Consider the following 27,747-nt stretch of genomic DNA (forward strand, 5'->3'; position numbering starts at 1 on the left):
AAATCATTGACTTTTTATAATTGCCGGCTGACAGGTGACTTGCATGGACAATTACTTATAATGACTCCAGAGCTCTCTACAATATTTGATTCTGATTGGTCAACTGGAGCATTCTGCATTGAAATATTTTTGCATATCAATAACTGTTTTCAACATACAATATAAACTGCATCATTTATATATTAATCATTTAAAAGTTTGGGGTCAGAAAGATTTTTTATTGCTTCTGAAAGAACTCTCTTATGTTCACCAAGGTTGCATTAATTTGATAGAAAATTCAGTAAACAGTAACATTGTGAAATCTTTTTACAATTTAAACACTTGTCTATTCTAATATATTTTAAAATTGTATTCATTCCTGTGATACAAAGCTGAATTTTCAGCAGCCATTACTTCAGTAATCAGTGTCACATAAAATAAAATATGTCGGCGCTGATAGCCTTGTGGGCAGCACGTCGACATGTAGCGCTGTTACGCTTTGGGCATCCGGTGTTCGAGTCCTGGCTCGCAGACCTTTCCCGATCCTGTTCCCCCTCTCTCTCTCCAACTTTGTTCCCAGTCTACCTACTATCCTATCAAATAAAAGGCAAAACCGCCAAAAATAAATCTTAAAAAAAACATTAATAATAAAATATGTGGTCTCTTTCTTCTCACATGATACAATAATTTTAACTCAAAACAGTATTTAATAAGCAGTATAATGTATAGTCAGACTAAACATTAGTTTCTTCATTAAATAAAAAACAGAAAAAGAAAATCTACAGATGTATTTCCATATGTTTTTGTTTAAAATGCTTGCCATTTGTTTATTGCATTGATTATCCATGTGTACATGCTGAGGGTTTTAAAAGTTCAAAACAAGATTAAATGTAGCTAATGATATTAAATTAAACTGAAGGTTTTTATGAGTAATCGCCACCCAGGATAGCAAACGGCAAAATTACTTCCATCTTCTGTGTGCTTTGATGACAGCCTTGTGGAAGAAACCTTTGTGAAGGGAATTAATTATGCACTTTCTTTAGAGAGCGACCTAGTGAATAGAGTTAATTTCCCACAGTGTTCTTCAGGGATGCAAAAATTATGCATTTGCGGTCAGTGTGATGTTGTTTCCCATAGTTTATCTTGACTTCAGATGAATTCAAATCTGACTTATTTATGGATGGTTTTTATGTAATGCCCCCAGCCTTCATAGTGAACTGTTGTTAAGGGATGGGCAGAACACAATGTGTTAACATGAAGTCACTTAGCAAACTTATTTCGCTACGCAAGGGATTTCCACTGTCATCACGAGCAACGACTTGGGCAGCAATTACATGGCCAGACCTCTGCTATGATTTACCCTGCCTGACAACAGTGGTTTGGTCTGCTTTCAGCAGATCACATCAAGGGGAACGTACCAGGAAGCCTCCCCTCCCAGGGGAAGCACATTTAATCTTATGTGCTAAGGAAGGATCAGAGAGATGAGGTGAGTTCCTCTCTGATCAGGCAGCGTGAGGACAGGTCTTACCCGGCAGATCCGGGCGACACGAGACAGCACACTCTTGTCCGTAGTGCTCCCATCACGGGATGCCTCGCGGAAAAAGAAGTAAATCTTGTCATCGTCAGGGTTGTAGGTGTCTGCGATGGGATGGGCGGAAATAAACTTGCCCTCTGTGGAGACAAAAGAGGGAGCTTTAATTTATTTCTGTGATGCCAATCAACCAATCACTTTATTATACTCACAAGAAAGTGTGGAGGACCATTAACAGAGCTAAGACTCACTGTCTGTCTGTGTGTGTGTGTGTGTGTGTGTGTGTGTGTGAGAGAGAGAGTGTGTGTGTGTGTGTGTGTGTGTGTGTGTGTGTCTGTGTGTGTGTCTGTGTGTGACAGAGTATAAAGACAAAACTGTATCCTACTGTTTAGTGTAAATGCTAGGCATTTCCTTTTAGACTCACAGCAGACTGTTAATGGGTGTTTAGGATTTGAAAATAGACTGTGTGGGTTTAAACTCCATTAAATTGCATCCTCTTTGAGGAAGAAACCAAAGGTGGAAGAAAGACAGCCATTAACTCAGTGACTAGACAATGACTGTATTATATTGGACTCTGCAAATGACTCAGACCCAAATAGAGTGGAGAGAAGAGGAGAGGAAAATGCCACCAGTTGGTATAAAGGATTGGAGTGTTACTACTCTTAGAGTTATTCAGAGTCTAAGCAGAAGATATACTGCATCACATTTAGTTTTTCAAGATATTTAAGAGTTGGATGTCCAAAGATAATATTTATGAGCTATTTGACACTTTTATCGGTATCTCTGAAAACCTCAAGTCGAGTTAATAACAGCCAATGCATTTTTTGTAAACACTGCTAACTCACACACACCTGACCATAAATTTAATCTTCTGTGCTGAGTGATTTGAGGCATTAATTTTTATGATTTAAGGATCTTTTCTTCTAATCATGCGAGTTATGCGAGTTATATATCCTAGACACACAGGCAACGCCTCAAATGTGGCACATTTTAATACCGTTATAACTTTTCCACAGACTGTGAGAATAAATCAGTTTGTGGAATCAGTATATTAATGACTGTGCCTTTGCTATTTTTTGTGGTTTTGGTTTTTCCCATTCTGTCACTTATGTTTTGTATGTGAGCTTATGTGTATGTGTGTGGCCAAATGCTATTTTTATATTCACTAGAATTTAGGGTATACAAAAGTTTAGGGTAAGTAAGAAGAAATTAATACTTTTTTCAGAGAGGATGCATTATTTCTATGAAAAGCTAAATATTTCTATTTCCAATAAATGCTTTTTTTACTTTCTATATTTCACAAAAGGATCCTGAAAAAATATTAAACAGCACAATTGTTTTCAACATTGATTATAAGAGGAAATGTTTTTTAATCACCAGATTAGTATAATAAAACTATAGAATCATGTGACATTGAAGACTTGACTAATATGTGCTGAAAATTTTGCTTTGCATCACAGGAAAAAATTTTTTTTTGAAAAAACATCAAAATAGAACATTTTAAATTGTAATACTATTACAGAATCGTGATGTTTTATTGTATGCTTTGATCAAATAAATGCAGCCTTAGTGAGCATAACTGATTTCTTTCAAAAACAAAAATGCAACATGTAAACCATCACTGCAAAATTCCCTCATTAAACTCATTCAGAACTTTTCAATGACAATACATTCAACCTAAAAACTAAACTAAAAACAGGTTGTATGTCATTCACTGAGTGCTGGTATGAGTGTATTGAAGCAGACTGGTGGGGAGCGCTGACCGTTGATCCAGTAGTCCTCAGAGATGTCTGTGCGAATGTACTGCTGGTCTGGGGGCGGGCCGAGAGAGCGGCTAAACGTGCTGTCCTTACCCAGGAAATCAGACGCTGTGCCAGCATAGAGATACTGATCTGAAAACATAAAAAGGGAGCATCTCAGCATAAACATAGAGCTGCGGTCAGTCGGGCTGTAGGCACGTTTACTACAGCTGACCATAAAGTCATCGGCATCAGCATTCTCTTCTTCTCTTTTCCTCACACATGATATACTGTACAAGCCCAACTGAGCTCATACAATATGTTCCATAAATAAATTACCGTCTCCATAATATCCATGACAGCTAAAATGGGTTTATGTTTTTAGAATCACTTAGCGATTTCTATCTGAGTTATCATTTGATGTTTGGGCCTCCACACTACCTCACCCTTCTCTCTATGCATGTGGTTTGGAGCAAATCTCCAAGGAGCTTGTCACAAAATGTTTTCATTGCATTAAATTTCTTCAAAACTCCTTTAGTGTTTTTTGCAAGTCAATCTTGGAATGAGATGAGGGTGTGTAAATGATGACAATTTTCCATTTTGAGTAAACTATTTATTTAAACTTTCCTAGTTCAGGTCTTTTTATGAAGATTATATTATAGCAATCCAATTTCTGGTAGGAAGGAAGGATCTGTAATGACTAATGGCTGTAATTAATCAAACTGTGTTCAGCTGGAAAAATTCAGACTTCGATACAACCCACAAAAAGGGAACGCAAGAAAAAAAAAAAAGTAAAGTTGACTGTTGAAAAAAAGTACAGCTGGCTCTCTTGACAGGTTGTGACATTTCTCTTCAGCCCTTCATTGGAAACATAATGGTTTAACGGTTTAACTTGAAGCCAAAAACAAATGTCTGAGAGACGGTACAGAGGAACCAGGTTTTTCGTGGAAGAAAGCCGATCATGTGCAAAGAATAAAATGCTCTTTACATCAGGTTTGTGTTTAGAGAAGGAAGATCTGTTAGATTCAGGCTCACCTGTGAGTACTGAAGCAAAAGGCTGGTGTGGATCAAAAGGACATTTCATTCGGCCAGATTCCATAGTGTTGCTGTGTAGGTGCAGCCAGCTTTCCTAATGATTACATGAAACACTCACCATTACTATTTACCATACAGGAGAAATGACTAAACACATTTTCAAGAATAACAGTGAATCAAACAAAAAGAAACTCAATATAACGAGTGGAAACAGTCAATAATTTTATTCCTTGCCTCTTTGTGACCTTTCACCTCTAAGAAAGCACAGGTGGGGTGGAATGATCCAGTACCACAGGCGTAGACATGAGTCCGGTTATAGCTGTGTAAAACTCGAATGAAATTAGCACATTCGGTCTGAGGTAGAGAGAGAAAGAGAGAGAATGTGAGCACGTGAAGTGGTCTTAAAAACTATTTGGATATTTATAACACATTTAGTGTATCAATGTCATTGCATTAGATAGCAGAATATCAAACAAAGTGGTCTTTATCATGAAAGGTATCATCAGGATACTTCTTATGTGTTTCACAAAAAGAATTTCGCAAGATTGCAGATGACAATATAATCAATATTCTGTTTAAAAATACCTTGGTTGACGGGACTGACTTAATACATTCACTAAAAAAACATTTTGGGATGAAGTGATATAATATACACTACTGTTTAAAGCTTGGTAAGAAAACATTTATTTTTATCAATGTTGAAAACAGTTGTGCAGCTTTATTTTTGTGGAAATCATGATACGTGCAGTGAAATGCAGTGGAGGTCTGAAGCAAATAGTTTACAGTTCTCTTTTACAAGACAGGTTTGAGTTAGAGAGGACAGGCTGTGTATTGAAATGTTCATTCAACAGACATATATCTTTACTGATACTTACGAGAGGGTTTTTGCCAGCCAGTATACACATATCCACCCTGTCTCTTGGAGCTGGCCAGCTCAGCTGGAAGTGAGAAACATACACACAAAAAGAAAGTCAATTCAGGTAAAAATACAAGCATCACATACCTTGTCATTTATATAGTCAGCATAAGTGTTTACAATTGTCTCTCATGGAATTGTTTCAGAAAGGTAATTCAACCATGAAGTGTAAACTGTACAAAAACTTTGATTTAGACAAAGATTAAGCTGGGACTCAAAGTAGGATTTTAAACAGAGTTGTGTATCCATTGTGTATTTAACAGATGAAAAGCTGTACACATGAAATACTGTACAAACATGAGTTCTGGGTTAAGCTCACGAGAGGGAGGATGACGTATAGATAAAGAGTGATGAAGGGGCTGCAGGCCCTGTCTCTGCATACATGTTATAAAAAGCTTAAGCGCTTAGCACACACAGGCCTGACCTTTGACATTGACCTACCAGAGCCGTCTCTACATGTAATAAGCAACCCATGATTACACATGCTCGTGAGACGACTTTACATGATGGTGCTTTGAAGATTGGCGTGCCTACCGCAAACTGAAAATGGGCTCAATACGCACGCTCCACTATACAAATGAGAACAAGTGCATGAACAGACAAACACATTACATAAACACACACACACACACAGGTCAACACATCAGAAAGGCCCTTTTTTTGCATTTGAAGCTCTGCCTCCACTTACTGTTTTTGCCATTTTTGGTCATATATTTCAATATATTTATATTTTTGCTGTATGGGTGTCTTTACTTGTATGTGAGAAAGACAAAAAATGTTTTGGTAGGGCCGTCTCAGGAGCTCTGTAGGGTGATGCTGTGGGAATATCTAGATGTAACAGTAAAATAACTGTGAGAACTTCTTAAAGTGAAAGTATAAAGTGAACTAAAGGCACTCCTGAGGCAGAGACACACAGAGACACAAACATACTACTACCATGAATGTATTCATAAGCTAAACATACCCAGAGACTCACACAATGCTATCAGGCATTTTTGTGAGATTAAAAAGGTATAAACAGTTTTGATTTGTTCTTAGTTTAAACCAGATTATGTTGTCCAAGCATAGGAGTATTACCAGTCGACAAGTCAACAGTTTTATAACAAAAAAAGGGAAAATAGTTTTGTCCTCACAATAAAACATGCACCTGTTTGACAAGAGACAGACAAATACATAAAAACATAATTTATTAAATTAATCTGACTTGGGGATAGGCTCTTGGACCAGTAAAGCGACCACCTACGAACAACACTCTGGCAATAAATATTACCACACTGATCATAACAGTACCGTTTGCACTGGCAAGCACCATTTTTCTTCAAAACATCTAGTTTACACACAATGTTTCACTCAAAACTTGCATTTGATATAGTTCTATTCATTAAATAAAAAAGAGGGTTTACTAGAATTACAAGAGAAAAATAAATAAATAAACAAAAAACACTGTTCTAAACTGTTTGGCGAAACAATATGGTCAATCAAGAAACAATAATTGTTGCTTGTGGAAAAAATAATTCTCACATCTGTTGAAAACTGTTTTTTTTTTTTTTTCAAATGAAAGAAATCTGTCAACCAGTCTGAAAGCGAGTGAATGCTCTTCTAAATTATTCTATGGAAAAATGTGTTATGTTTCGCCCCAGACCACACATAGTGTAAAGTCTTTACTTTCCTTTTCACGGAGACCTGATTCTGCATGTCTGCAGGTGTGAGCCTTTTAAGGTGTGTGTATTTACCTTTTTGGGGTGTTTATTTATGTCGTCTGGGTCCAGTAGGTAGATGTGGTCTTTGGCTCCCAGCAGTAATCGGCTTCTCTCTTCATCCAATAGGACTGTCTGAAACCGCTGCCCCTCGCTGGAACCCACAAACGGCACCACGCTTCGAGAATGGATCAGCTCTGAAGAAGGTGAATACGTATTATATGCACAAACATACTAAATAACCTGTGCATCTGAATAGAGACTTGTGCAAGAGCTTTATGTGTGGAGTATGTGCACGAGTGTGCATTTGTCTAAGCATTACAGTGTAGCAATAAATTGAAAATTGTATCATATCACCGCTATTGCCCTCTCTCCTGAATCTCTCATTCTTCTAATATAATGAGAGGCTTCGTTACTTCTATATTCCATATTATTATTCTATAACCTCGGGGCTATCTGTCATCTATGTGTTCTGATTCTATACTGATAAGGTTTCATCCTCTCTTTAAATTCAGCCTGTCTACTAAACCTCCCTCCTCTAGCCCTTACTTCACCTGCCAAACATGAACCAAAAGCTTCTGAGCTGTCTGAGAATTCAGCTGGATCTAATCGCTCCACCTATCAATTCTCACACGTCGACACAGCGGCAGATTAGCTTGACGGTTCATTTGCTGTAGGTTTCATATTTCACTTCTTCTGCTCTCTGAGGGAGCAATGACACATTCTGTAATTCTCGCTGAAGAGTGCCGGTTAACAGCTTAGACAGCTGAGATCAGATTGGCTTTTGCACACAATGAACATATGTCAAAAGTTGTCATGATAACACAAATAAGTTTAAAAGTTCCAGGCTATCAACACCAACATAAGAGAGGTGGAAAATCTGTAAAGGTGACGTTGTTAAGCCTTGTTCATACTCTCTTTGGTACATATACAAGCTGAACTCTCTAGATACATAATTCTTAGGATATTTTTGAAACACGTAATGGCATTGGACTAAAGCACACAGTTTTAGTAGACTTGGACAGAGTCCTAACATTTCTCCACCCTATGTTCTGCTCTCCTTGCACACAAATATAACCATCTGCCAGCAGCCTCAAAGCAAGAAAATCTGGCAGTGTGCACTTAAACAACAAGGAAAGCAGGTCTGTAGATTCGTTTATGTTTTCTGATCCTCTTTTTCTTCTGTTTTGAATTCTGAATTTCACATATACATACCATTTCACATTCATTCTTTCCAGCTCTCAGTTTTCAGCTACCTCCCTGCATGTCTGCCATGTTCATATATATCGTTTAAACAGCCATGTGAGGGGTGGGTCAAGGGACGTCAGGGTTATGAGTCTAGAGCGTCAAGAAGCTGAATAAATCCTAGGACTTAACTATTTATTCTCTGGGGTGCAGGGTCGAGGACAGGTCATTTCTGATCAATATTTATAAGACAAAAAACCCTCTCCAAAATAAAACCCCATTCATGCTAATGCCTGACTAGCTGACACTAATCTACTCCGCAAACAGCTTAAGGTCAGAGCCCTGCTGAAAGATCCCTGCTTAGCAATGAAGTCTACAGAGATTTATCTGGAGTTCTGGAGCTTTATCTGCACCCCTCAGGGAATCAACTCTCGCATCCCCTAAGAGTAGTAGTCTGTAAATTACAGCTAGATAATGTTTTTTGAGGATATTTAAGATGTGCATTGACAATTCCATTACAAAGATTAAATGTTCTTTCCTAAGTAATATCAGAGACAATATAATGAGGAGAAAATTGATCAATTGCCTTTAAAGGGATAAAGTTCAAACCTACAGTATATGACTTCTATATGAAAGGAGACATTTAGCAGAATGTTTGAGCTACTTGTTTCCATTCAACAGAAGGGGATGAGAACCAAGGTTTGTAAAGCTCCAAAAAAGTAGTAAAAGTAGTCCAGACAACTCAGATCTGCATATTTAAGTCATTATTCACCAAATATTTGCGGTCGCCCTTCACTTTTATTGTATGAACAAGGGAATCTTAGACATTCTGGTATAAATAACTCCTTTTGTGCTCCACAGAAGAAAGAATGTTATGCAGATTTTAAAATGAACAATTTTCATTCATCTGCCCTGGAACATGCAAGCATGTTAGCTAAAAAATAAATAAATAAACTGTTTATTTCAGCAGACGATTCAACATTTACATACCCTTGTTATACTCTTTGTGATTTTAACTATTTTGAAATGCAAGCTTGGCAAACAGTTTTGGAAATTTCAGACTAATCTCATTCAAGTACAAAGAAGCTATACTTCCATGTCTAGTCGGGCCGTTGCCAAAATGGCCACAGAGTGAACGGACTCTGGACAACAAGAACTTCTTATAAGTCCAATTGTATAAGCTTGTAGTGTAATGCTACACTTCTGCGGTTTGCTGATAGTAGTGGCTGAATAATTATTCTTATAAGAAATGCAGACTCCATGTGGAAACATAAAGAAAGCATTGTCCATTCAGTTCAATCTTTACATTGTGCTGTACAGTTCAACCTTCACACTGCAAGCTATTTCAGCCCTACAGGTACTTCATTTATCTTCAGGCAATGGCAAAGCATAAAGGTTGATGAGTGAAATGCAAACCTATGAAGTAATGCACAATTTGAGGGGTTGACAAATGAAGGTACCCCCAGCTATTCGCCAAAAACAGACCACTAATGTCACAGAGCAAGACTTCTTTTAAGATTTCTCAGACGGTAAAGGATTACACTCTTAGGTGTAATCAATATCATGCCTGTGGTTTGAGAAGAGAGCCAAACTAGTGGAAAATAGTGTAACTCTGTATACAGTACATTAGGAAGACACATGACCATATTTATGACCTGCTTGTTTTACATCTGTTTAGAGAGCCACAGCCAACTGGGAGCCATATAGTTATAAATTCATTGTAAACTATACTGTGAGTTATTAAATTGCTGTTTTCCTGTTGCAAAACAAGGCTTTGTGTTTGCATGTTTCACGTTCATGACTCAGCCATGCATGTCTATACCATCATGCATGTACATTTTATGTCAAACACACAAAAATATACCACTCATAAAACAATCAATTACCCGTCCCCCGTGCCAAGGGAGACATGTCTTTAAAATAAATATTTACACAACCTGAATATAATATTTTGATGCGTTTCACTGGACATTGTCAGCTAGGAGTGATGTTAGCGACAGAAAGAATATTGTTTAGTTGACTCCAGAGAACATTATGAGATGTACTATATCTAATGCAGATCAGATGTTCCCCTTTTAGCGTTCCTTTAAGAGAAAAAACAAGAGGAACTTACTGCCGATCGGCCTTGAGGTGTGCACACAGCCCTGCATACGTCTGGATAATGACACACTCTGTTTTAAAGGAGTGCAGTGATACAGAAATGGTGCCGATGTTTTTATGAGAGCATCTGCTCAGATGATGGATTGTGAAAGACTGTACTTCTGCATCCTCTCCAAACAGGACCAAAGATGGAGCGGAACAGAAAGTTTTAAGATCAAACTGACCCGCTAAGTGTAGGTTAATGCATTAGAAAAACTTAACAATATATTATACATAAATGCATAGGATATTACAGACAGTTTTAAATGACTATCCAAAAAAAAAACAAAAAAAACTATCATAATAATAATAAATATATATAAAAAAAATTGCATCCAAAATAAAAGTTTTTGTGTGCACTGGGTATATTAATTATGTATATCTAACACATGCATGTGTATATTTAAGAAACATAGGTTATGTTTAATATATATATATATATAGATATATATACAGTATATATATGAATAAATAAATATATATATAAATTATATGAATGAATATATATATATATATATATATATATATACACTTGTAAATACATGTAAATATTTTCAAAATATATACTGTATGTGAGTGCTTTTATGTATACATAATAAATATACACAGTACACACACATATTATGTAAATATTTTTTTTTATTTTGGATGCGATTAATTGTGATTAATCGTTTGACAGCACTAATATATATATACACTATCACCGGGCCCCTTTGTTAGGTACACCTTGCTAGTACCGGGTTGGACGTCCTTTTGCATTCAGAACTGCCTTAATCCTTCGTGGCATAGATTCAACAAGGTGTTGGAAACATTCCTCAGAGATTTTGGTCCAAATTGACATGATAGCATCACGCAGTTGCTGCAGATTTGTCGGCTGCACATCCATGATGCGAATCTCCCGTTCCACCACATCCCAAAGGTGCTCTATTGGATTGAGATCTGGTGACTGTGGAGGCCATTTGAGTAAAGTGAACTCATTGTCATGTTCAAGAAACCAGTCTGAGATGATTTGAGCTTTGTGACATGGTGCATTATCCTGCTGGAAGTAGCCATCAGAAGATGGGTACACTGTAGTCACAAAGGGATGGACATGGTCAGCAACAATACTCAGGAAGGCTGTGGCGTTTAAACGATGCTCAATTGGTACTAAGGGGCCCAAAGTGTGCCAAGAAAATATCCCCCACATGAGCGGCCGGCGAGCTGGACAGATGAACGGCCGGCAGACTTGACAGAGGATTGGCCCGCAGGCTTGAGTGAGCCGGGGCCGGGGGCTCGACTTCATAGCAGCCGGCGAACATGACTGATGAGCGGCCGGCAGGCTTGGGTTAGCAGCAGCCGGCGGGCTTGACAGGTGAACGGCCGGCAGACTTGACTGACGAGCGGCCAGAGGACTCGCAGCACTCGAGGCGATCCCGCCGAACACCCACGCTTAGTTTCAGTGGGCTTGGGCGAAATGATGAGCAGCGACTTCCATGCCACGGAGGGGAAAAAAACAAAACAGCAAAACAAAAGACTTTAAAAACCGGGAAAACAAATTGGGTGAAGGAGCGCTGCTTACTCAACTGTATTGGTCTGGTCTTCTGTCACGGTGCACACAGCGGGGAGGAACGAGAATCCGTGTATCAAAACGAACAGTGTTGAACAAAGGGTTATCCACACATGTGAACAGGAGAGATCCACGAACACGGGGAGTGTAACAAGTAGACCAGACGAAAACGAACTAAACAGACAGGTACTAAATACACAGGATGATTACAAAACACAGGTGCAGGGGATCGTAATTAACTAAACGAGGAATAATCAATTAACAAAACAAGAACAGGAACAACCAAATAAGCGCATAAGGAAACACAGGGAAAAACTAGAACATGGAACACATGGACAGAAACAACACAAGCCTGACAACTATATGGGTACGGTTAGGATTAGGGTTTGGCTTAGGGTTACTTGCATGTAATTAAGAATAATTTATTGTTATTATAGAAGTAATTACATGAAACGTGTAACAAGGATACCGTAAAATAAAGTATTACCATCTTTTGTTGTTTGATTAACATTAATGACTCAAAAAGCAGCAGGCAATATTATCCGCTGTCTCTTTAAAAGCAAATGCGCAGACATTATTTTATGAAACATATCTAACTGTTTACATTCACTTAAGACATAACCTACTGTGTTTACATGATTAATGACAATGGTCATTTTTGACAGTTTTGTGTTTATTTGATCAATTAAGTGCAATAAGGCGCAAAAAAACCATATTGAATTCTCGTTAACAACTTATTGCACTTGAATGGTTTAAATTAACTGGCAAAGCATTTAAACTGTCAAAGATTAATCTCAAATTAATCTAATCTCTTTATCCTATGGTTGTATGTTGTTGCCAAGGCATTGCAATATGTTTGCTGTGGTGTTCTAAGTGGATGCTAGGTCGTTGCTAAATGGTTTGTCTATGCACCATTATGAAATAAGACAATGTATATATTGTATATGTATATAGAAGGGATATCTACAGTGTAAGGGCCAAAATAAATAGATAAATAAATAAATAGAGCAAAGATAATATTTTTCCAAAGACAATGGTTTTTCTTTTAGAAATCATTTGGTCTATAGAAATTAAAATCACCTTCATATAAAAACAATAGATGTCTACGACATATATCATTTAGTGAAGTGTGTATATATGTGTGCTTCCAGTAAAAACAATATTCAAAATGTGCATACAGCTACTGTGATATCCAGCACATCCCTTATGTACACTCAATCAGTCACATGCACAGTCTAAATATTGACCTCATACAAGTGAGTTGTAAACCTCTCATCACACTCCTACATGTACTTCAAAATGTATCCTTTAAAAATGACAAATGTTCCAGCAAATGCTTAAAATAAATACATGGAAATTCAGCAAAACACTAAAGATTTAATAGATAATTTTAGAAAGAAATCATCTACATAGAGCAATGTAAAAGCTTTTTGGAATAAACAGAATGTTAAATAAAGTTTGAAAGTCACATAAGGACAAACTTTACCTTTGTAGCCGAGTTTAACTCTTGGCACGCTCTCCTTCATAGCGTTCACCTCTGGCAGAGAGAAGAAGAGCATCACCAATGTAGACCACCCGACACTGGAGAACCACCCCATCTGTAGACTCTGATGTCTGCTCCTCTGTCTTTGTTTGTCTGGTTCCTCGGCAGTCTTCATGATGAGAGAGGAGAGTTCTGCTGCTGCTGACCTGTGATGGAGTGGACAGTTAGATGGAGTCATCTAAGGGAGTGGCAGGGCAACTCTGTGGGAGGGGTGTGTGTGTGTGTGTGTGTGTGTGTGTGTGTGTTTGAGGTCTTGTTAAATCCCAAGCAAATGTTCAGCTGCTTTACTGTGGTCTCTTTCAGGCATGTCTATGCATTTTAGCAGCTCTGCATCAGCTGCTGCTCTATTCAAGTCCTTTCTTTTGTCCACCAACACACATACTTTCACCCTCTCTTTCTAAATCTGTTTGTCTCTAAACAAAAGGTCAGCTTGATGAGGGCAGACACTTTCAGCCTTCTTTCAAATGCCTTTATTTTCTCACACCATCTTTCATCTGCCCTGTCTCCGTCTCCCTTTCTCACTTCTTCAACAAACAGTATTCGGCTGGGGCGACAATCATGTCTGAATCTCTGCTTCATTAGTCAACAGAGTGCCATGAAATTGTGGGAGAGAGTGAGAAAACTGTAGTAGTCTGTCTTCATGAAGAGATTTCCTTCAGCAGGGAATCATTTAGAACAAGGATTCACACACTTCAGATCAGGGGCTAACAAAACGGTCCTATCATTTTGAATGAAAGAACGAGTGAAAGAATGAATGAAAAGGGGACATGGAGGGACTTATACTATGTTGTCCAACAACCAGCTAGTGAATTTACGTAGATTATTAGCAGTGTTGCTTTAAAGGAAATGAATTAGAAGACTTCTCAGTGAGGGTTTGAGCGTGCTGACAGCGTGCTGTGCTTTGGCATGATGACAGTAAAATCCTCCCTGAGAAGTTTCATCTCAAATTCATCTTTTAAAGCACAGCTTTTCCCAAAGCAACAAATTTTGGAACGAATTCACCATCTTTGACAATAAATTACTGTCAGACTTCCAATTACCTACTGAGTAATGTCGCCATTATTATGCATTACATCTCTATATATTATGAGGACTATGACAGTTCTGTACAATACATGGTTATACACTCTAAAAAACACTGGGTTATTGAATTAGACCTAGTTTGGGTTGATAATCATTTATAAGCAGAAACCAAATTATGCAAGGTTGGAAATGTTTCTAGCGTTTATTACAGACTTTCTGTGTATTTCTTGATGGCACTCAAAGCTTAATGCTTTGGCCACTGAAAGACTATTGTGGTTGGTGAAAAAGAAAAAATAAGCAAAATAACAGGTTACATTTAGTCTTAAACCCAAGGTATTCAATATTTATTTAGCAGTGTTCACTGAAAGTATAAAAAATCAACTTCAATTAACTGTATAAGTTCTAACTTGATTTGTCATTCATTTGTTCACTTTTTCTAACTCACACACATTTTGTTTTTACTATTGCTTGTATTTTTTTCCAGTTTCCTGTGTTGTTACTGTAATTATTCTGCATGTGTTATGTGACTTTTAGTTCCAACCCATTTTGGGTCATTTTTAACCAGGCAGTATAATCATTTTTAAACAATAGTTGAGTTAAAACAACAACCCTGAATGTCAAAACAACCCAGCACCAGGTTCATCCGTTTTTGACCCAGCAAAGATGACACAAACGGGATTGATTCTAACCAAGAATCTATTTAGATTATTTTTTTTAGATTACAGCATATTTATTTATTGAACATCAATCACCAAAATTGAGTTTAATGCAAATAGTGTTCATATATTTCAAAGACCTACTGAAACCCAAACACATCTAGGCATCTGATAAAGATACATTGTCACTAAGGAATGTTCCTCTAATACTGCACATTTATCAACAGCAGACAGACATATCTCTAACTCTAACATAAAGATAAGTCAGATTTGTCTGTTTATTTAAAGAACAAGGCGGCATCAGAGATAGCTTTGCTTATGATGGATCATACTGCATTCATATAGAGCAGATTTAAAGAAGCTGAGGGAGCGATCTCAGAGAGCACGTGTCACAAGGATATCAGCATGGGGGCTCTTGGGTAATGCCTGAGTCTTCTAAGTTCTTCTAAAAACAATAGAGCTTTCTTCTTTGACATCACAGCTATTGTCTCTTGCAAACTTCTCCTGGACGGATTCCTACACCTACCACAGACAGTCCACTACATTATTTTACTGTTCAGCATTTCAAAAGGTCAGCCCAAGTTCATTATTATGAGCTCGGCTTACGTATTTGTGTTATTCTTGGCATGGGTCAATCTTTTCGCTGTGGTTGTAGTCGGGTGTAAGGGTTACCCCTCGCTCTGTGTAAATAATGTTCATATCAACATAACCACACGCAGACACCAAGGCCATGTTATGTTTTCATAATCATAACATGCAACGAAAATTTGTCTTCGTAGCATTACAAGTAATTCGTATCATTTTCAAGGTGGCGGTTGGACTAACACTGGATTTTAGAGAAGATAATAATATCTTATCATTTGACTCCATATTTTTCTGGCTTCAATATTTTAGTTATATTATATTACATTTACCTCCCATGGATCTTAGAATTTCATCTCCCAAGGCTGCAAGCTGTACAGCTACTGTTTTGTTCATTAAGACATAACAATATTTTTTTAGCTTTTGAATTGTTATAAGTAACGGAAATATGGTTTTGTTGCTGCCAGAGATGGTAAAAAAAAGGTCTGATTGAAATTAAATGCGGCCAAATTAGTTTGGCAGCATTCATTTATTATTTCACATGACTCTAATTGTACTCTAATGACTGAAGTTGAATTATGCTAAATAATGCCAAGGCTATTTATACTAAATATAAAAAAGACAAAGACTGTTTACACAGAGTGTAAGTTGTAGATTCTGTTTGCACCAAGTATAAATAGCAACAAACAACATTTCTTTACACTACTGTTAAGTGTAAATAGTGACAGATGCTATTCACACAAAATGTAAATGTTTTTGTTTTTGTTTGTTGAGGCTTATTTGTCCCAGTGGTCTTGGACATTATACCTATTGGTGTAAAAGTAAATGTTTTACTATTCACATTTCTATTAGTATCATCAGAAACAGTAGTAGTAGTAACAGCTGTGATCATGTGATCTCAACATGGCACACGTCCCACAAATAAATTTATTCTAGAAGGCTGACCGGAGTTTGGAGTCTATGTCTCATGTGAGTAAAATTTTAATGATATTTAACAAAACTGATGTTCATTTCTTCATGTGTAAAACCTGAAAACTCCTCAGGGCACCTTTAAGTTTACATTGTCAAAATGTGTGGCATGGTCTGTAATGTAAACATGAAAATTGCTCTGAACATTTCTAAGAAAAATCAGTTAAAAGTAAAACAATGTTAAGTATTTTTAGTGAATAAATAAACAAAATGACATGCATTTACTCAGACTGAAATAAAAAGCTGTTTGTTTACAAAAAACACCATTTATTCCAGTCATAACTTCACAAAAATCTGTTTATATGTGATTCTGTAACCTGGTAATGTGTATACAACACATCTCAATACTTATAACAAAAACATTTGTAAAATCTTATGTCCCTCATTTGTTGTGAATACATCATATTTGCCTCAGGACATTACTGAATGACTGACAGCTTACATATGCAGAGAAAGGAAAAGCAGACCTTTACTTGAACTCGAATAGTTTTCATATGAAAATTTGGACAGTCCTTTGGCCTCAATTTATACGCCTAATCACACGGCACAAAAGCAGACACATAGACGATGTCATATCAAATTTAATTTCTAATCCTCAACAACTGTTTCTTACAGTCTATAAGTCTGAGGCAGTATTAAGGCAGTATTTTTTATATATATATATCCACAGCCGCTCATGAAGGTTATCATCATCATGCATGGATTGTTGCACTCTGTCTGTTATGGTAAAGGCAACTGAAAAATATATCAAATATCGCCACATTGTGAGACAGAGGAAAGAGTACAGTAAAAAAAGCTTTCAATGTTCTGCAGACTTTAAAAGGGTGAAACTCTGTATTTAGTCCTGTTTGTTTGAGCCAAGTCCATGTTTAATGATTAGTTTTTAATCCCCCTTCTCATCTTTAAAGGATGAAACGTTTTAGCTTTCATACCTGCACTTAGCTCGGAGAGAACCAGGTGCATATCTAATGACAGAGAGCGGTGAAGAAATTCCTCTCTGCCAACATTCCCAAACCTCATTATATGCCTGGAATACCTGACACTCTGTCTGTCTGTCTGTGAGTGACAGGTTTAGGGAATTATGGGTAATTCAATACATCCTGAGAGGAACCTCCATAGCTGTAATGGAGAGCAGACAAAGTGCTCGGCTAATGTCTCCTGTCGATTAGCTGTGTTTGGAGTGAATGGATTAAAAACTGTACTGTTATCCACACACAGGTGAAGAGAGGGCAGATGGTGTAAGGTTTAGGCTGTGTGAAGGAAGGATAAGGACGAGGTGTTTGACATTGTTCTGAGTTTTTATCAAGATTGTTCAGGTGTGTAAGGCTGAGCCCTTTGAAGGAGACAAGGCTGAACGCAACATGTCAGTCAATCATTTTTAGATTCAAACATTCACACACTTAAAACAGTATCAATGAAAAACAGGAACTCTGGTAACACCAGTTAGGGGTGAGGTGTGTCCAAACATAAGAATTATTCCAAAACCTATAGCCTATTTCATGAGGCCTGTTTTAGTTATACATATAACTAGCGAATACGGCGCTTTAAACTACACTTGTGCATAAGACATACGTAATTGGACACATATTAGACCAATAAATACAAATATTTACTTACCAAATTTGTTGATCAAGAAAGTTTCCTGACTTTGTGCAGAAGCTCATCAAGATGGTTGACGAACGTCTTTCAGCGGTCTTCACGAGATCTCGCAATAAGTGACGTTGAGAACGTGACATCGTTATTGAATTGATTCAACAAATTTTTTTTAAGTTGCGGGGGCAAATACTCTAGTTCAGTCAACTTACAAACTAGTTGAGACAGTGAAAACTTAAAATGTTAAGTTGAATGAACAAATTCAGAAGCTGCAAGTTGTGTCAACTTAAAAAAAATTCATTCAAACAACTAAAATGCGAGATAATTTTTTACAGTGTGCTGGCCAGCTTGTCTCTAGACACGGTTCTAATAATGTTTGCCTGAGAAGATATTACTGCTTAATTTCGGAAGATTAACTTTTCCCATCTTTATTATATGTGTCAGATCCGCGTCAGGGCTCGCAAAATCGCTAGCCCGACGTCCCGGGGCTATTGTGTTTTCCAGTCGGGCTACCAAAATGAATTACCTCTCTGCCCAGCCCGATCTCACGGCAATTCGTACATATTTTACGAGGTGGCTAATTCGTACAAAATTATATATAATATATAATATCCTTAATGTATTACAGATAATAGTAATAAAATTATGATTATTATAATATTACAATTTGACAATTCATTTTTAACTTAAATTAAATTACATAGAAGTACAAGCTTTAGAATACATAAAGCTTTTACAATTGCTAAACTTACATTTTGGTTTAAGCTCTTTATAAACCTACTGTATATAAATTAGTATAAAGTTCTGTTTACTAATTTGCATTAATTTAATCAGATATTTTTCAGCAGGCTTATATGTTACCATAGACATTGTCCAACTCTGCTCATACTGTGTTCATTTTACTTGTGCAGCTCTTAAAATGGGTCATACATTTCCTTAAATCTTTTTTTTATTATTTTTTTTAGATACCCTGTAAATAGTGAAATAAAATTCCTTCCTTCATATTTGTTGATATTTGTGTATTGAAAATATTTTTGATTGACATTTAGACTCCTATCTGAATTTCTATATTTAAAAAGAATGATTTTTTTTAGTTAGGCTAGTTGAAAGACAACATCTGTATAGCAAACTGTATTGCTGTTACTGTTGTTTTTTCACATAGGCATAACAAGGCAATGGTATTACCATAGAAACCAATGCACATTCAGTAAATGAAAAAGCGCTTATGGACACACAAATCAGATATGAACAGTTGCGATATGCTGTGTGGACAGTCAGATTCCATCCGGATATGCACAAAATCGGATTTGGGCTGACAGTCTGAACGAGGCTATACGTTCTGCAAACTGAGTATGTGTGAAACAGGTGTAAAACGATAGACTGCTCCGTTTGCTGAAAACATGCAAAGGACAAGAATCTCACCGTTTTTAGGATAAAAAAATATAAATCAATAAATCTCTTTGTTGTTTTTTTCTTGTAAGTAAAGTAAAGGACAAATTAAAAACATTGTAAATATGTTTAGTCATTGTAGTAGTAACTGCCTGTTTTTCCAAAAAGAGTTTCATGGCCGGTAAATTTTATCACGTCACCGGCCATTGGCAGGTGTGGCAAAAAGTTAGTTTTAGGCCCTGTATGTATATATATATATATATATATGTATATATATATATATATATATATATATATATATATACACACACACAGGTTTTTCCTGTAAACAGTATTCCTCTATAAATTACAAAAGATTTATTGCATTTTTCTTTTTCATCACTTTGAGGGCTTTTGTAGGCTATAAGAAATAAATTCATTATAAAATGCACTAAACGTTGGTTTCACTTTCAAGTACTTAGATTTGTGTATATAAAATTTCCGTCTGGTCTACTCGTTACTCCCAGTGTTCCTGTGTGTGTGTGTGTGTGTGTGTGTCTTGCCCTGCCTTGTTTGAATTAAAGACTGTTATTTTGAGTTTATCCTCGTCTCGAGGGAGGACTTATACCACAATATCAGCGTGATCTTGCATTATTTCCTTATCATTTCTCGTGTGCGTTTGGCTGTAGTTTACGGACCAGACAGAGTTGTCGGCGATTCTTCCTATTGTAAAGTCATGCAGTGTGTAGTCTCAGCCTCAGACGTCACGCCAAAGGAACGTTGGCTAAACGTCTGATGCATATGGCACACTTTTCTGGAAACACTTCAGGAATGTCGAAGTCGTCATCTGACTGGTTGAATTAAACCGTATTTCCGGGAGATGCGCGTTTATTTTCGGTCCGCCGGGAAACAAAAATAGCCGTTGTGTTTACAAATATGACGACGAACGCTTATCAAGGTCAACTAGATGCTGGATTTTCAAAAGTAGGTGAAATATTTAAAGTTTGCGGCATATAAACTTTCAAATACATCCGAGAGTTTCACACATCGGTTTGTTCAGAGGTGGGTAGAGTACCCAAAAACTGTACTCAAGTAAAAGTAAAAGTACTTCTAGAAATATTTACTCAAGTAAAAGTAAAAGTAATAGTCTGAATAGTTACTTGAGTAAGAGTAAAAAAGTATCGGATAAAAAAACTACTCAAGTAGTTAGTTACTACTTACTTTGGATCATATAGGTACTGAATATAGTCTTTTTATTTAGATATATAGATTACATTTATGTAATGTGTATGTGTATACACAAACAAACACACACACACACTGCCGTTCAAAATATGTATATATAATTAATTAAATATATATGTAATTTATTTCAGTGATGCAAATCAGAACTTTCATCAGCCTTTACCCCAGTCTTCAGAGTCACATAATCCTTCAGAAATCATGTTGATTTATTAGCAGTGCTGCTCTTTTTAGCTTCTATTCATCAAAGAATCCTGAACAAAATGTCACAGGTTCCAAAAAATATTAAGCAGCAAAACTGTTTCCAACACTGGTAATAAATCAATATATTATAATGATTTCTGAAGGATCATATGACTCCGAAAACTGGAGTAACAGCTGATGAAAATTCTGATTTCAATCACTGAATTAAATTATAAAGTAAATTAATTATGTATTATCCTATAACCTCTGACACTGAAACCTCTGAAAACGCCTCACATGACTGCTCAGAACATAACGAAACAAATGCATATTGACGGATCTTCTGTTCTGCAAAATGTAAACAAATGTAGCCTATATTTTTGCAAGCGTAAATATTGTAAAAATATGAATATTAATTGTGTCTAGAACAGGCCGCGCGCCGCTGCACAGAGCTAACGCGGGTTCCACGGGTGTTCATTTCATACTCTGTGACAGCTTATTTAATGTATAAATTATACATTGTATTTAATGTAAGGTACATGTACAACAAACTGGTGATGTCATAGTGGTATCGTGGCCTATACCTGTGGAACAGTAGACAGCACACGCGGTGTTCATCTAATAAAAGATCTTCATATAGCTCTAGCAAACAAGCCTTTGCAGATTTGCTTTCACCTGACTGTAGATCCAAAGCCTCGTCTTCAGCGCTCTTGATGTTCATAAACTCTCTGTTATCTGAGTGAGAACCGCTTCAGAGACTCAGCGCGTGCGGCAGGGAACTGAACGAATCATTCGAACTGATTCGCGAACCGATTCACTGGTTTGCCAACTGGTTTGATCAAGCCTTTAAACAGAATCGACTCAAAAGAATGAATCATTCGCGAATGGGCATCGTTCATTGCCCAGAGAAAAGTAGACGGCGCGTTTGAAATAAACCGAAGTATTTTTTACTTGTATTGCATTAAGATACAGTAACGAGAGGAGAGTCGCCCACAGTAACGAAGTAAACGTACCGTTTTTTCTCTAAAAATATACTTGAGTAAGAGTAAAAGTACCCATTTTAAAATATACTCTAAAAGTATTAGTTACCCAAAAAATGTACTCAAGTAAATGTAACGAAGTAAATGTAACTCGTTACTACCCACCTCTGGGTTTGTTATTGTGGCGACATTTCCACGGCCTGAAACGTGACGCTAAACGAAACCGCCCATGGTTGTTTGACATGGGCGGGCCTTGGCCAATGAAAGCGGCCATCTATTCCAGACCTTCAGCCGTCAGTCTGAAGGTCTGGCTACGCGAGACTATGCAGTGTGTAACCTCCTGTCGCCGAACCATCATGCAATGTGAACACAGCAACAACTGAATGCTACCCCAGATAGTCGTGCAGTGTGAAATCAACGGTGATCCGATGACTCTTAAAATCATGCAGTGTGAACTCGGCATTAGGTAAGTTTGAATTTAGTTTGAGAAGACTCTTTGTGCAAGAAGATGGATGTTTTTTTTTTTTAGCAGTGTGCATTGTCAAAGTAACTTGCGCTACATGGCTAACCTGCTCCAGGGCAGGTTTAATTATGGGTAAGAGATTGCAAACCAAAACTAGACTGATCAGCTGTGAGCAAAGTGACATCTGATGCAATAAAGCCGCTCATCCTGTAACTCTTGCTCCAAATTAAATAAATTTACTGGCTTTTGCTGCTAATTATTTTTTATATTTATTTCATGTAAATTATATATAATATATAATATCGTTAATTTATTACAGATAATAGTAATAGAATTATGATTATTATAATATTACAATTTGACAATTAATTTTTAACTTTTAAATTAAATGACATACATAGAAGTACAAGCTTTAGAATACATAAATCTTTTACAATTGCTAAACTTACATTTTGGTTTAAGCTCTTTATAAACCTACTGTATATAAATTAATTAAATTAGTTCTGTTTACTAATTTGCATTAATTTAATCAGATATTTTTCAGCTGCTGTCTCAAATCTTTGTGGCAGTTGCTGTGTTTTTCTTGCCTTACAAATTTTTTGCAATTCATTCTATTTTTCGTAACGATCGCTTACTCTTCAGCAAAGAAGTGAACTCTAAACTTTCTCTGAAACTGCGCTTCTTCAACTAACCACAATTGAAGTGGCTCACTAAATGATACTTCAAATTGTGAGGTGTGCCATTCATTTTCTAAACAATCAGATGATTTTCATATGGTGGATGATTAAAAAAAAAGAAATTTACACTGAAGAGCAACACAGAGAAAACCTAAATAATATAGACATGGGCCAACCACACCCTGGCAACCACCTATAAATGCCACAGCAACCACTTGACGGCTACTTTAGTACGGCAAGCATCACTTTTTCTTCATAAAAAACTTTTTTTCAGCCTTCTGCCTTCTAAATGAGTCAAGAAACCTGGGATTTAAAAGAATCAAGGTTGGCTTGTCTTACTGGGTCATAAACTGCTGATGTAGTGAGGAGAGACAGTGAGGCGAGACAGACAGAGAGAAAATGTACGAGAGAGAGAGAGAGACATAAGTCTAAGAAATCAGTCGCACTTCTGTGCTAGAGCCTTTTAACACCCAGGTGGCAGTATGCTCCATGGACTTACAGTAAACACACTTAGACACGGACTCACACACACACACACAGCAACTAGAATCCATCACTGTGCCACTTACTGCCCTACTTTGATTTTTCAGCAGAGGAAATCCAGCTCCCCACCCTCACTGGTATCATGTTTTCCTCTCCAAATATATGCCAGAGGTCCAGCTTGCTGAATTAAGCAAAGCAAAACATTATATTGGGAACATAGATACACATAGACCTACTTTACGGTATGTGTGCCTGTGTATGCAAATTAAATAAAAACAGCTGTTTTACTATTTGAAAAAGGAAGTATTTTTTAATATATATGTATATGAACTGCTAATATTTATTTTAAACAATACTTAATAAGAAACACACACATATAATCAGTAAAGTGTGTATACGACATCTGTGGCTTATGACTGAGACTTTCTCTTGGTCTCACCCCATAAAACCGCAGGGTGTGTGAGCGAGAGTTTCCATAAAGTCTGTGTGCATCACAGAGAGGTATTATCCGGCCCGTTAACACGGGGCAAATGCCGCTGGGAAGAGAAAGAGCCCCCTCTCATCCACTCAGAACTACGTTCTGGCTTGCTTTCGTCCTCTTTCACTTCTGAAGAAGCACAGAGTCGAGAGTTAATGCCAATCCAAGATCAGCTGTTGGCGCGGATGTGTGAGGAGGACCAGAGGCAGACTGAGAATCTCCCATCTTTCATTCCCTTGACAAACACCACAGACACGCTTTTACTCCCATCACACATTCCTCACCAGCAAATCTGGCCAGCCATTTGAAAATAAACCTTATCTACTTTTATAACCTTATTCATCTTTTCCTTAATTTAAAGTCGCCCATGGTCTTTCTTTCCCTAATTTCAGACTGTATGCTCAAGCCTTTTCTCTCCGCCCTTTATCAGTTTGGTTTGATCCTGACGCTTCTGTGTCTTGGAGAGAAATTGAGGAATCTATCGTTTATCCATATAAATTGAAGCATCTTGTTTTTTCGGGTGATCCGCTTAGGCAGTGTAAATCTCGGTTTGGTCCCATTGTAACCTCTCCTCTCCACATGGAGGGATGTTGAAAGACGTTCACAACTAGTTACAAAATGGCATAGGCATTCACCTATTTTCCACAATAATAACCTTTTGTCAGGCAGTAATCCATTTCATTGTCCGCAATGGACTCATAGTAAAGTAAACACTCTCGGAGATATCTATGATGATAGGGGTTTAAAATCCTTCCAGAATCTTAAAACTCAATATAATCTGCCAGGCACCTCCTTTTGTTATGTATTTGCGCATTAGATCGGCCCTACGGGCATATTGGGTGCCTTTGAACTCTCAACTGCCTGTTCACCCTTTGCTCAAACTCCTTCTGAGGAATCTCCCTCTGCTTCAGTCATCTATCTCTTTCTTCTTGAGCATTCATACAAACCTTTATCTATTATGTTTGGGCTAAGGATCTTAATGAGGATGTGCATGTTTTATTTTCCGATCAGGTATGGGGTATGTTTAAATTGTCTTCTAAAAACCCTAATCACCAAATGATTCATTGGAAATTGCTGCATAGGGTTTACTTGACTCCAATGAAAAGTTTTTATATGAATCTGTCGTCTTCTCCTAAGTGTAATCTCTGTTCCCAAGGAGTTTTAGGCATGTTTTTGCATTTTTTTGGGAGTGCTCCTCTCTCTCACCTTTTTGGACTCAGCTCTCACTGGACCTATCATATTTGTTGAGTACTGAGCTATGTTTGACTCTGTGCCATTTTTTCATGAATGACTTTTGGGACTTCACCTTGTCCGTCCAACAAAGATCTTTACTGTTAGCTGCTCTCACAGCAGCAAAAACATTGCTAGTCAACCGTTGGAATCCTCCTCACACAATAGACAGACGAACCTGGACTGTGTATTTGCTGATCATTATCTCGATGGAACTCTCTACTTCTCCTATACATGGATCTAACGTGAAAACGGTTCATTCATGGCATTCAGCTTTTAATGTTGTGTCTTCTTTTCTAAAATCGCTGTAAAAATAATTTATTTTATTGTTATTTGTCTATCTATTAATATTAATTAATGTTTATTATTATTATTATTTATTTTATTTTTTTTGAGTCTACCAAGGGGTGGAATGGGTTGGTTTTAAATTTGTACAGCTGCTTTGTTTTGTACTACTCTTCCACAAAATAAAACTTAAAACAGTTGTTAACAAAAAAAAAAAAGTTGCCCATGAAATCAAAATGATCCATGTTTTGAGGCCTTCAGTATGCTAGAAAGTTGATACAAATGAGCAGATATACAGAACTCACTTAAAACTTAGTGAAACTTATATACAAAACCTACTAATGACCCACTGTGCCAAATGACACCCTAAGCCCTCTGAATCCACACTTTGGTGATGTAATGCCACATAGACTGTCAAGCAGGACTCTGTCCTGGAGCCTGCAGCAGTATGCACTTTTCTGAAACTTACAATTACATCATACACCCCTCACAAGTCCCATTCCTCTTATACCACCTGCCACTGACTAGAAATGGCTAAATCAAAACACAATTCACAGCGGCTAATAAAACCTTAGGCAATTTCCTATTAAATAAAACTACAGTGGACACATGACAGAAAATTGCTTAATATTTTAATTATGCATGATGAAAACAAATTAATTTAAATATATGTATTATTTAATAGCTATGTAAATAAAATAAATATGTTTATAATAAATAAAATAATAATGTAAATAAAGGGGTATCTATATAATGTATTTATTTAATTATCCATTAATTAATTATAACATTAAGCAATATATTAATTTTATTAATATATTAATTATATTTCAAATTATTATATTATATATTTGCGTTTATAATAAAATATGTAAATAAAATATAATGTAAATAAATAATAAAATACAATAGCAAGCATGCATGTTGAAAAATTGATGTGTTTTTGTGAAGATGCTGTTCTACAATATGCACTTGTTAAAGTGTAGACAATGTTTAATAAAGCGCAGCTGCGATTTAAATCTTCTGAAATGAAACATGTTTCCTATCACCTAAAAATGAGTGGAGAGGAGAAAAGGGGAGAGCCACGCATGATTAACAGCCTCAAACAACAGCGCTGCACATATTTATCCTCATGAAAGCAGCAATTCATTTGACACATTGGAGTCTGTCACTCAGAGCAGACATGCCACTGTAGTGCTGGTGTATCTTTAATATGAATATGATAATAATATCATTATATATTACACAGCTATCGAATGACTATCGCTTTCGACAATAATCCGTCAAAATTAAAGGACACACACTGTCATATCCTCAGTAACGCTCAAAAAACTTCATGAAAATGTGTTTGAACAGCTCAATATCAAATGCAATAAAATACTGAAATGTTAATAATAAACGGGTACCTGGGAGAGCTGGTGTCTGCCGTTGTTTTCTGGAAGTCTGAGTTTGACACTTCAAGATCCGTTTTTATCCAAAGTCATGCTTGAAATGTCTGCGAGACGTGTCCACTGTTCCCAAACTAAGCTCTCTTCAACTTAATGAGGGGAGACACATAAAACGAAAACAAATAAAACAACTAATGAACTGTTCTCTGAGTGTGACTGGACTCTGTGAATTTGGCTGAGGTATCCGCGTCAGTGGCGCTCGTGGCTGCTGGCTCGAGGTGAGAGCGCCGCGTGCAGAGACTGGAGGGCGGGGGGCGCGAGAGAGCAGGCTACATACTTTTCCCCTGAGTTGGAGATAGGCTACTGTCATTTGTGCTGACAATTTTAATCGATTAAACTATATTTTATTTTATGGGGGGAAAAAAAAAAATCGCTTTGGATAAAAGCGTCTGCCAAATGACTAAATGTAAATAGGCTATGAAGTGAAGTCGAATTAGGTCGATTAATCGAGACTACTGCAAGAAGCCTCGATTGATGTATAAGGATGTCTGCACCTGATGAGCACTGGCCGACGTTTATTATGTATAGGGCTTAACTTTTATGTAAGGAATAATCAACGGCTAGCCTTGCATTAAAGGATTTTAAATGCACCTGCTAAGTGCATCCTTTAATGAACAGCTATATTGATTATCCCGCTTATTCCATGGTCATTTGCCAAGTTATAGACTAGTAGACTAGAAAGTTAAAACTAGTGCTCTTTGCAGCGCAATATTTGACCAAATGGGTAAAAATTACAGTTACAGCTACAGCACTTTAGCTCAGCATTATGCCTGCTTC

The 27,747-nt window shown here is 36.9% G+C and overlaps 1 protein-coding gene across 1 annotated transcript in view; it reads right to left on the reverse strand.

The window, feature by feature from the left end:
• LOC306888051 (semaphorin-3D-like) overlaps positions 1-27,190 on the reverse strand; it is a 40,516-nt gene extending 13,326 nt beyond the window's left edge. The window contains exons 1-8 of the mRNA XM_079446153.1: positions 26,929-27,190; positions 13,254-13,456; positions 6,934-7,094; positions 5,160-5,222; positions 4,519-4,638; positions 4,285-4,378; positions 3,274-3,402; positions 1,508-1,650 (exon numbers count right to left, since the gene is read on the reverse strand). Coding sequence (XP_079302279.1) covers positions 1,508-1,650; positions 3,274-3,402; positions 4,285-4,378; positions 4,519-4,638; positions 5,160-5,222; positions 6,934-7,094; positions 13,254-13,425 — 882 coding nt within the window. The 5' untranslated portion in view covers positions 13,426-13,456; positions 26,929-27,190. The remainder of the gene's footprint in view (positions 1-1,507; positions 1,651-3,273; positions 3,403-4,284; positions 4,379-4,518; positions 4,639-5,159; positions 5,223-6,933; positions 7,095-13,253; positions 13,457-26,928) is intronic.
• Positions 27,191-27,747: the final 557 nt, after the last annotated feature.

Source organism: Barbus barbus (assembly GCF_936440315.1).
Source record: "Barbus barbus genome assembly, chromosome: 22".
Classification (NCBI taxonomy): Eukaryota; Metazoa; Chordata; class Actinopteri; order Cypriniformes; family Cyprinidae; genus Barbus; species Barbus barbus.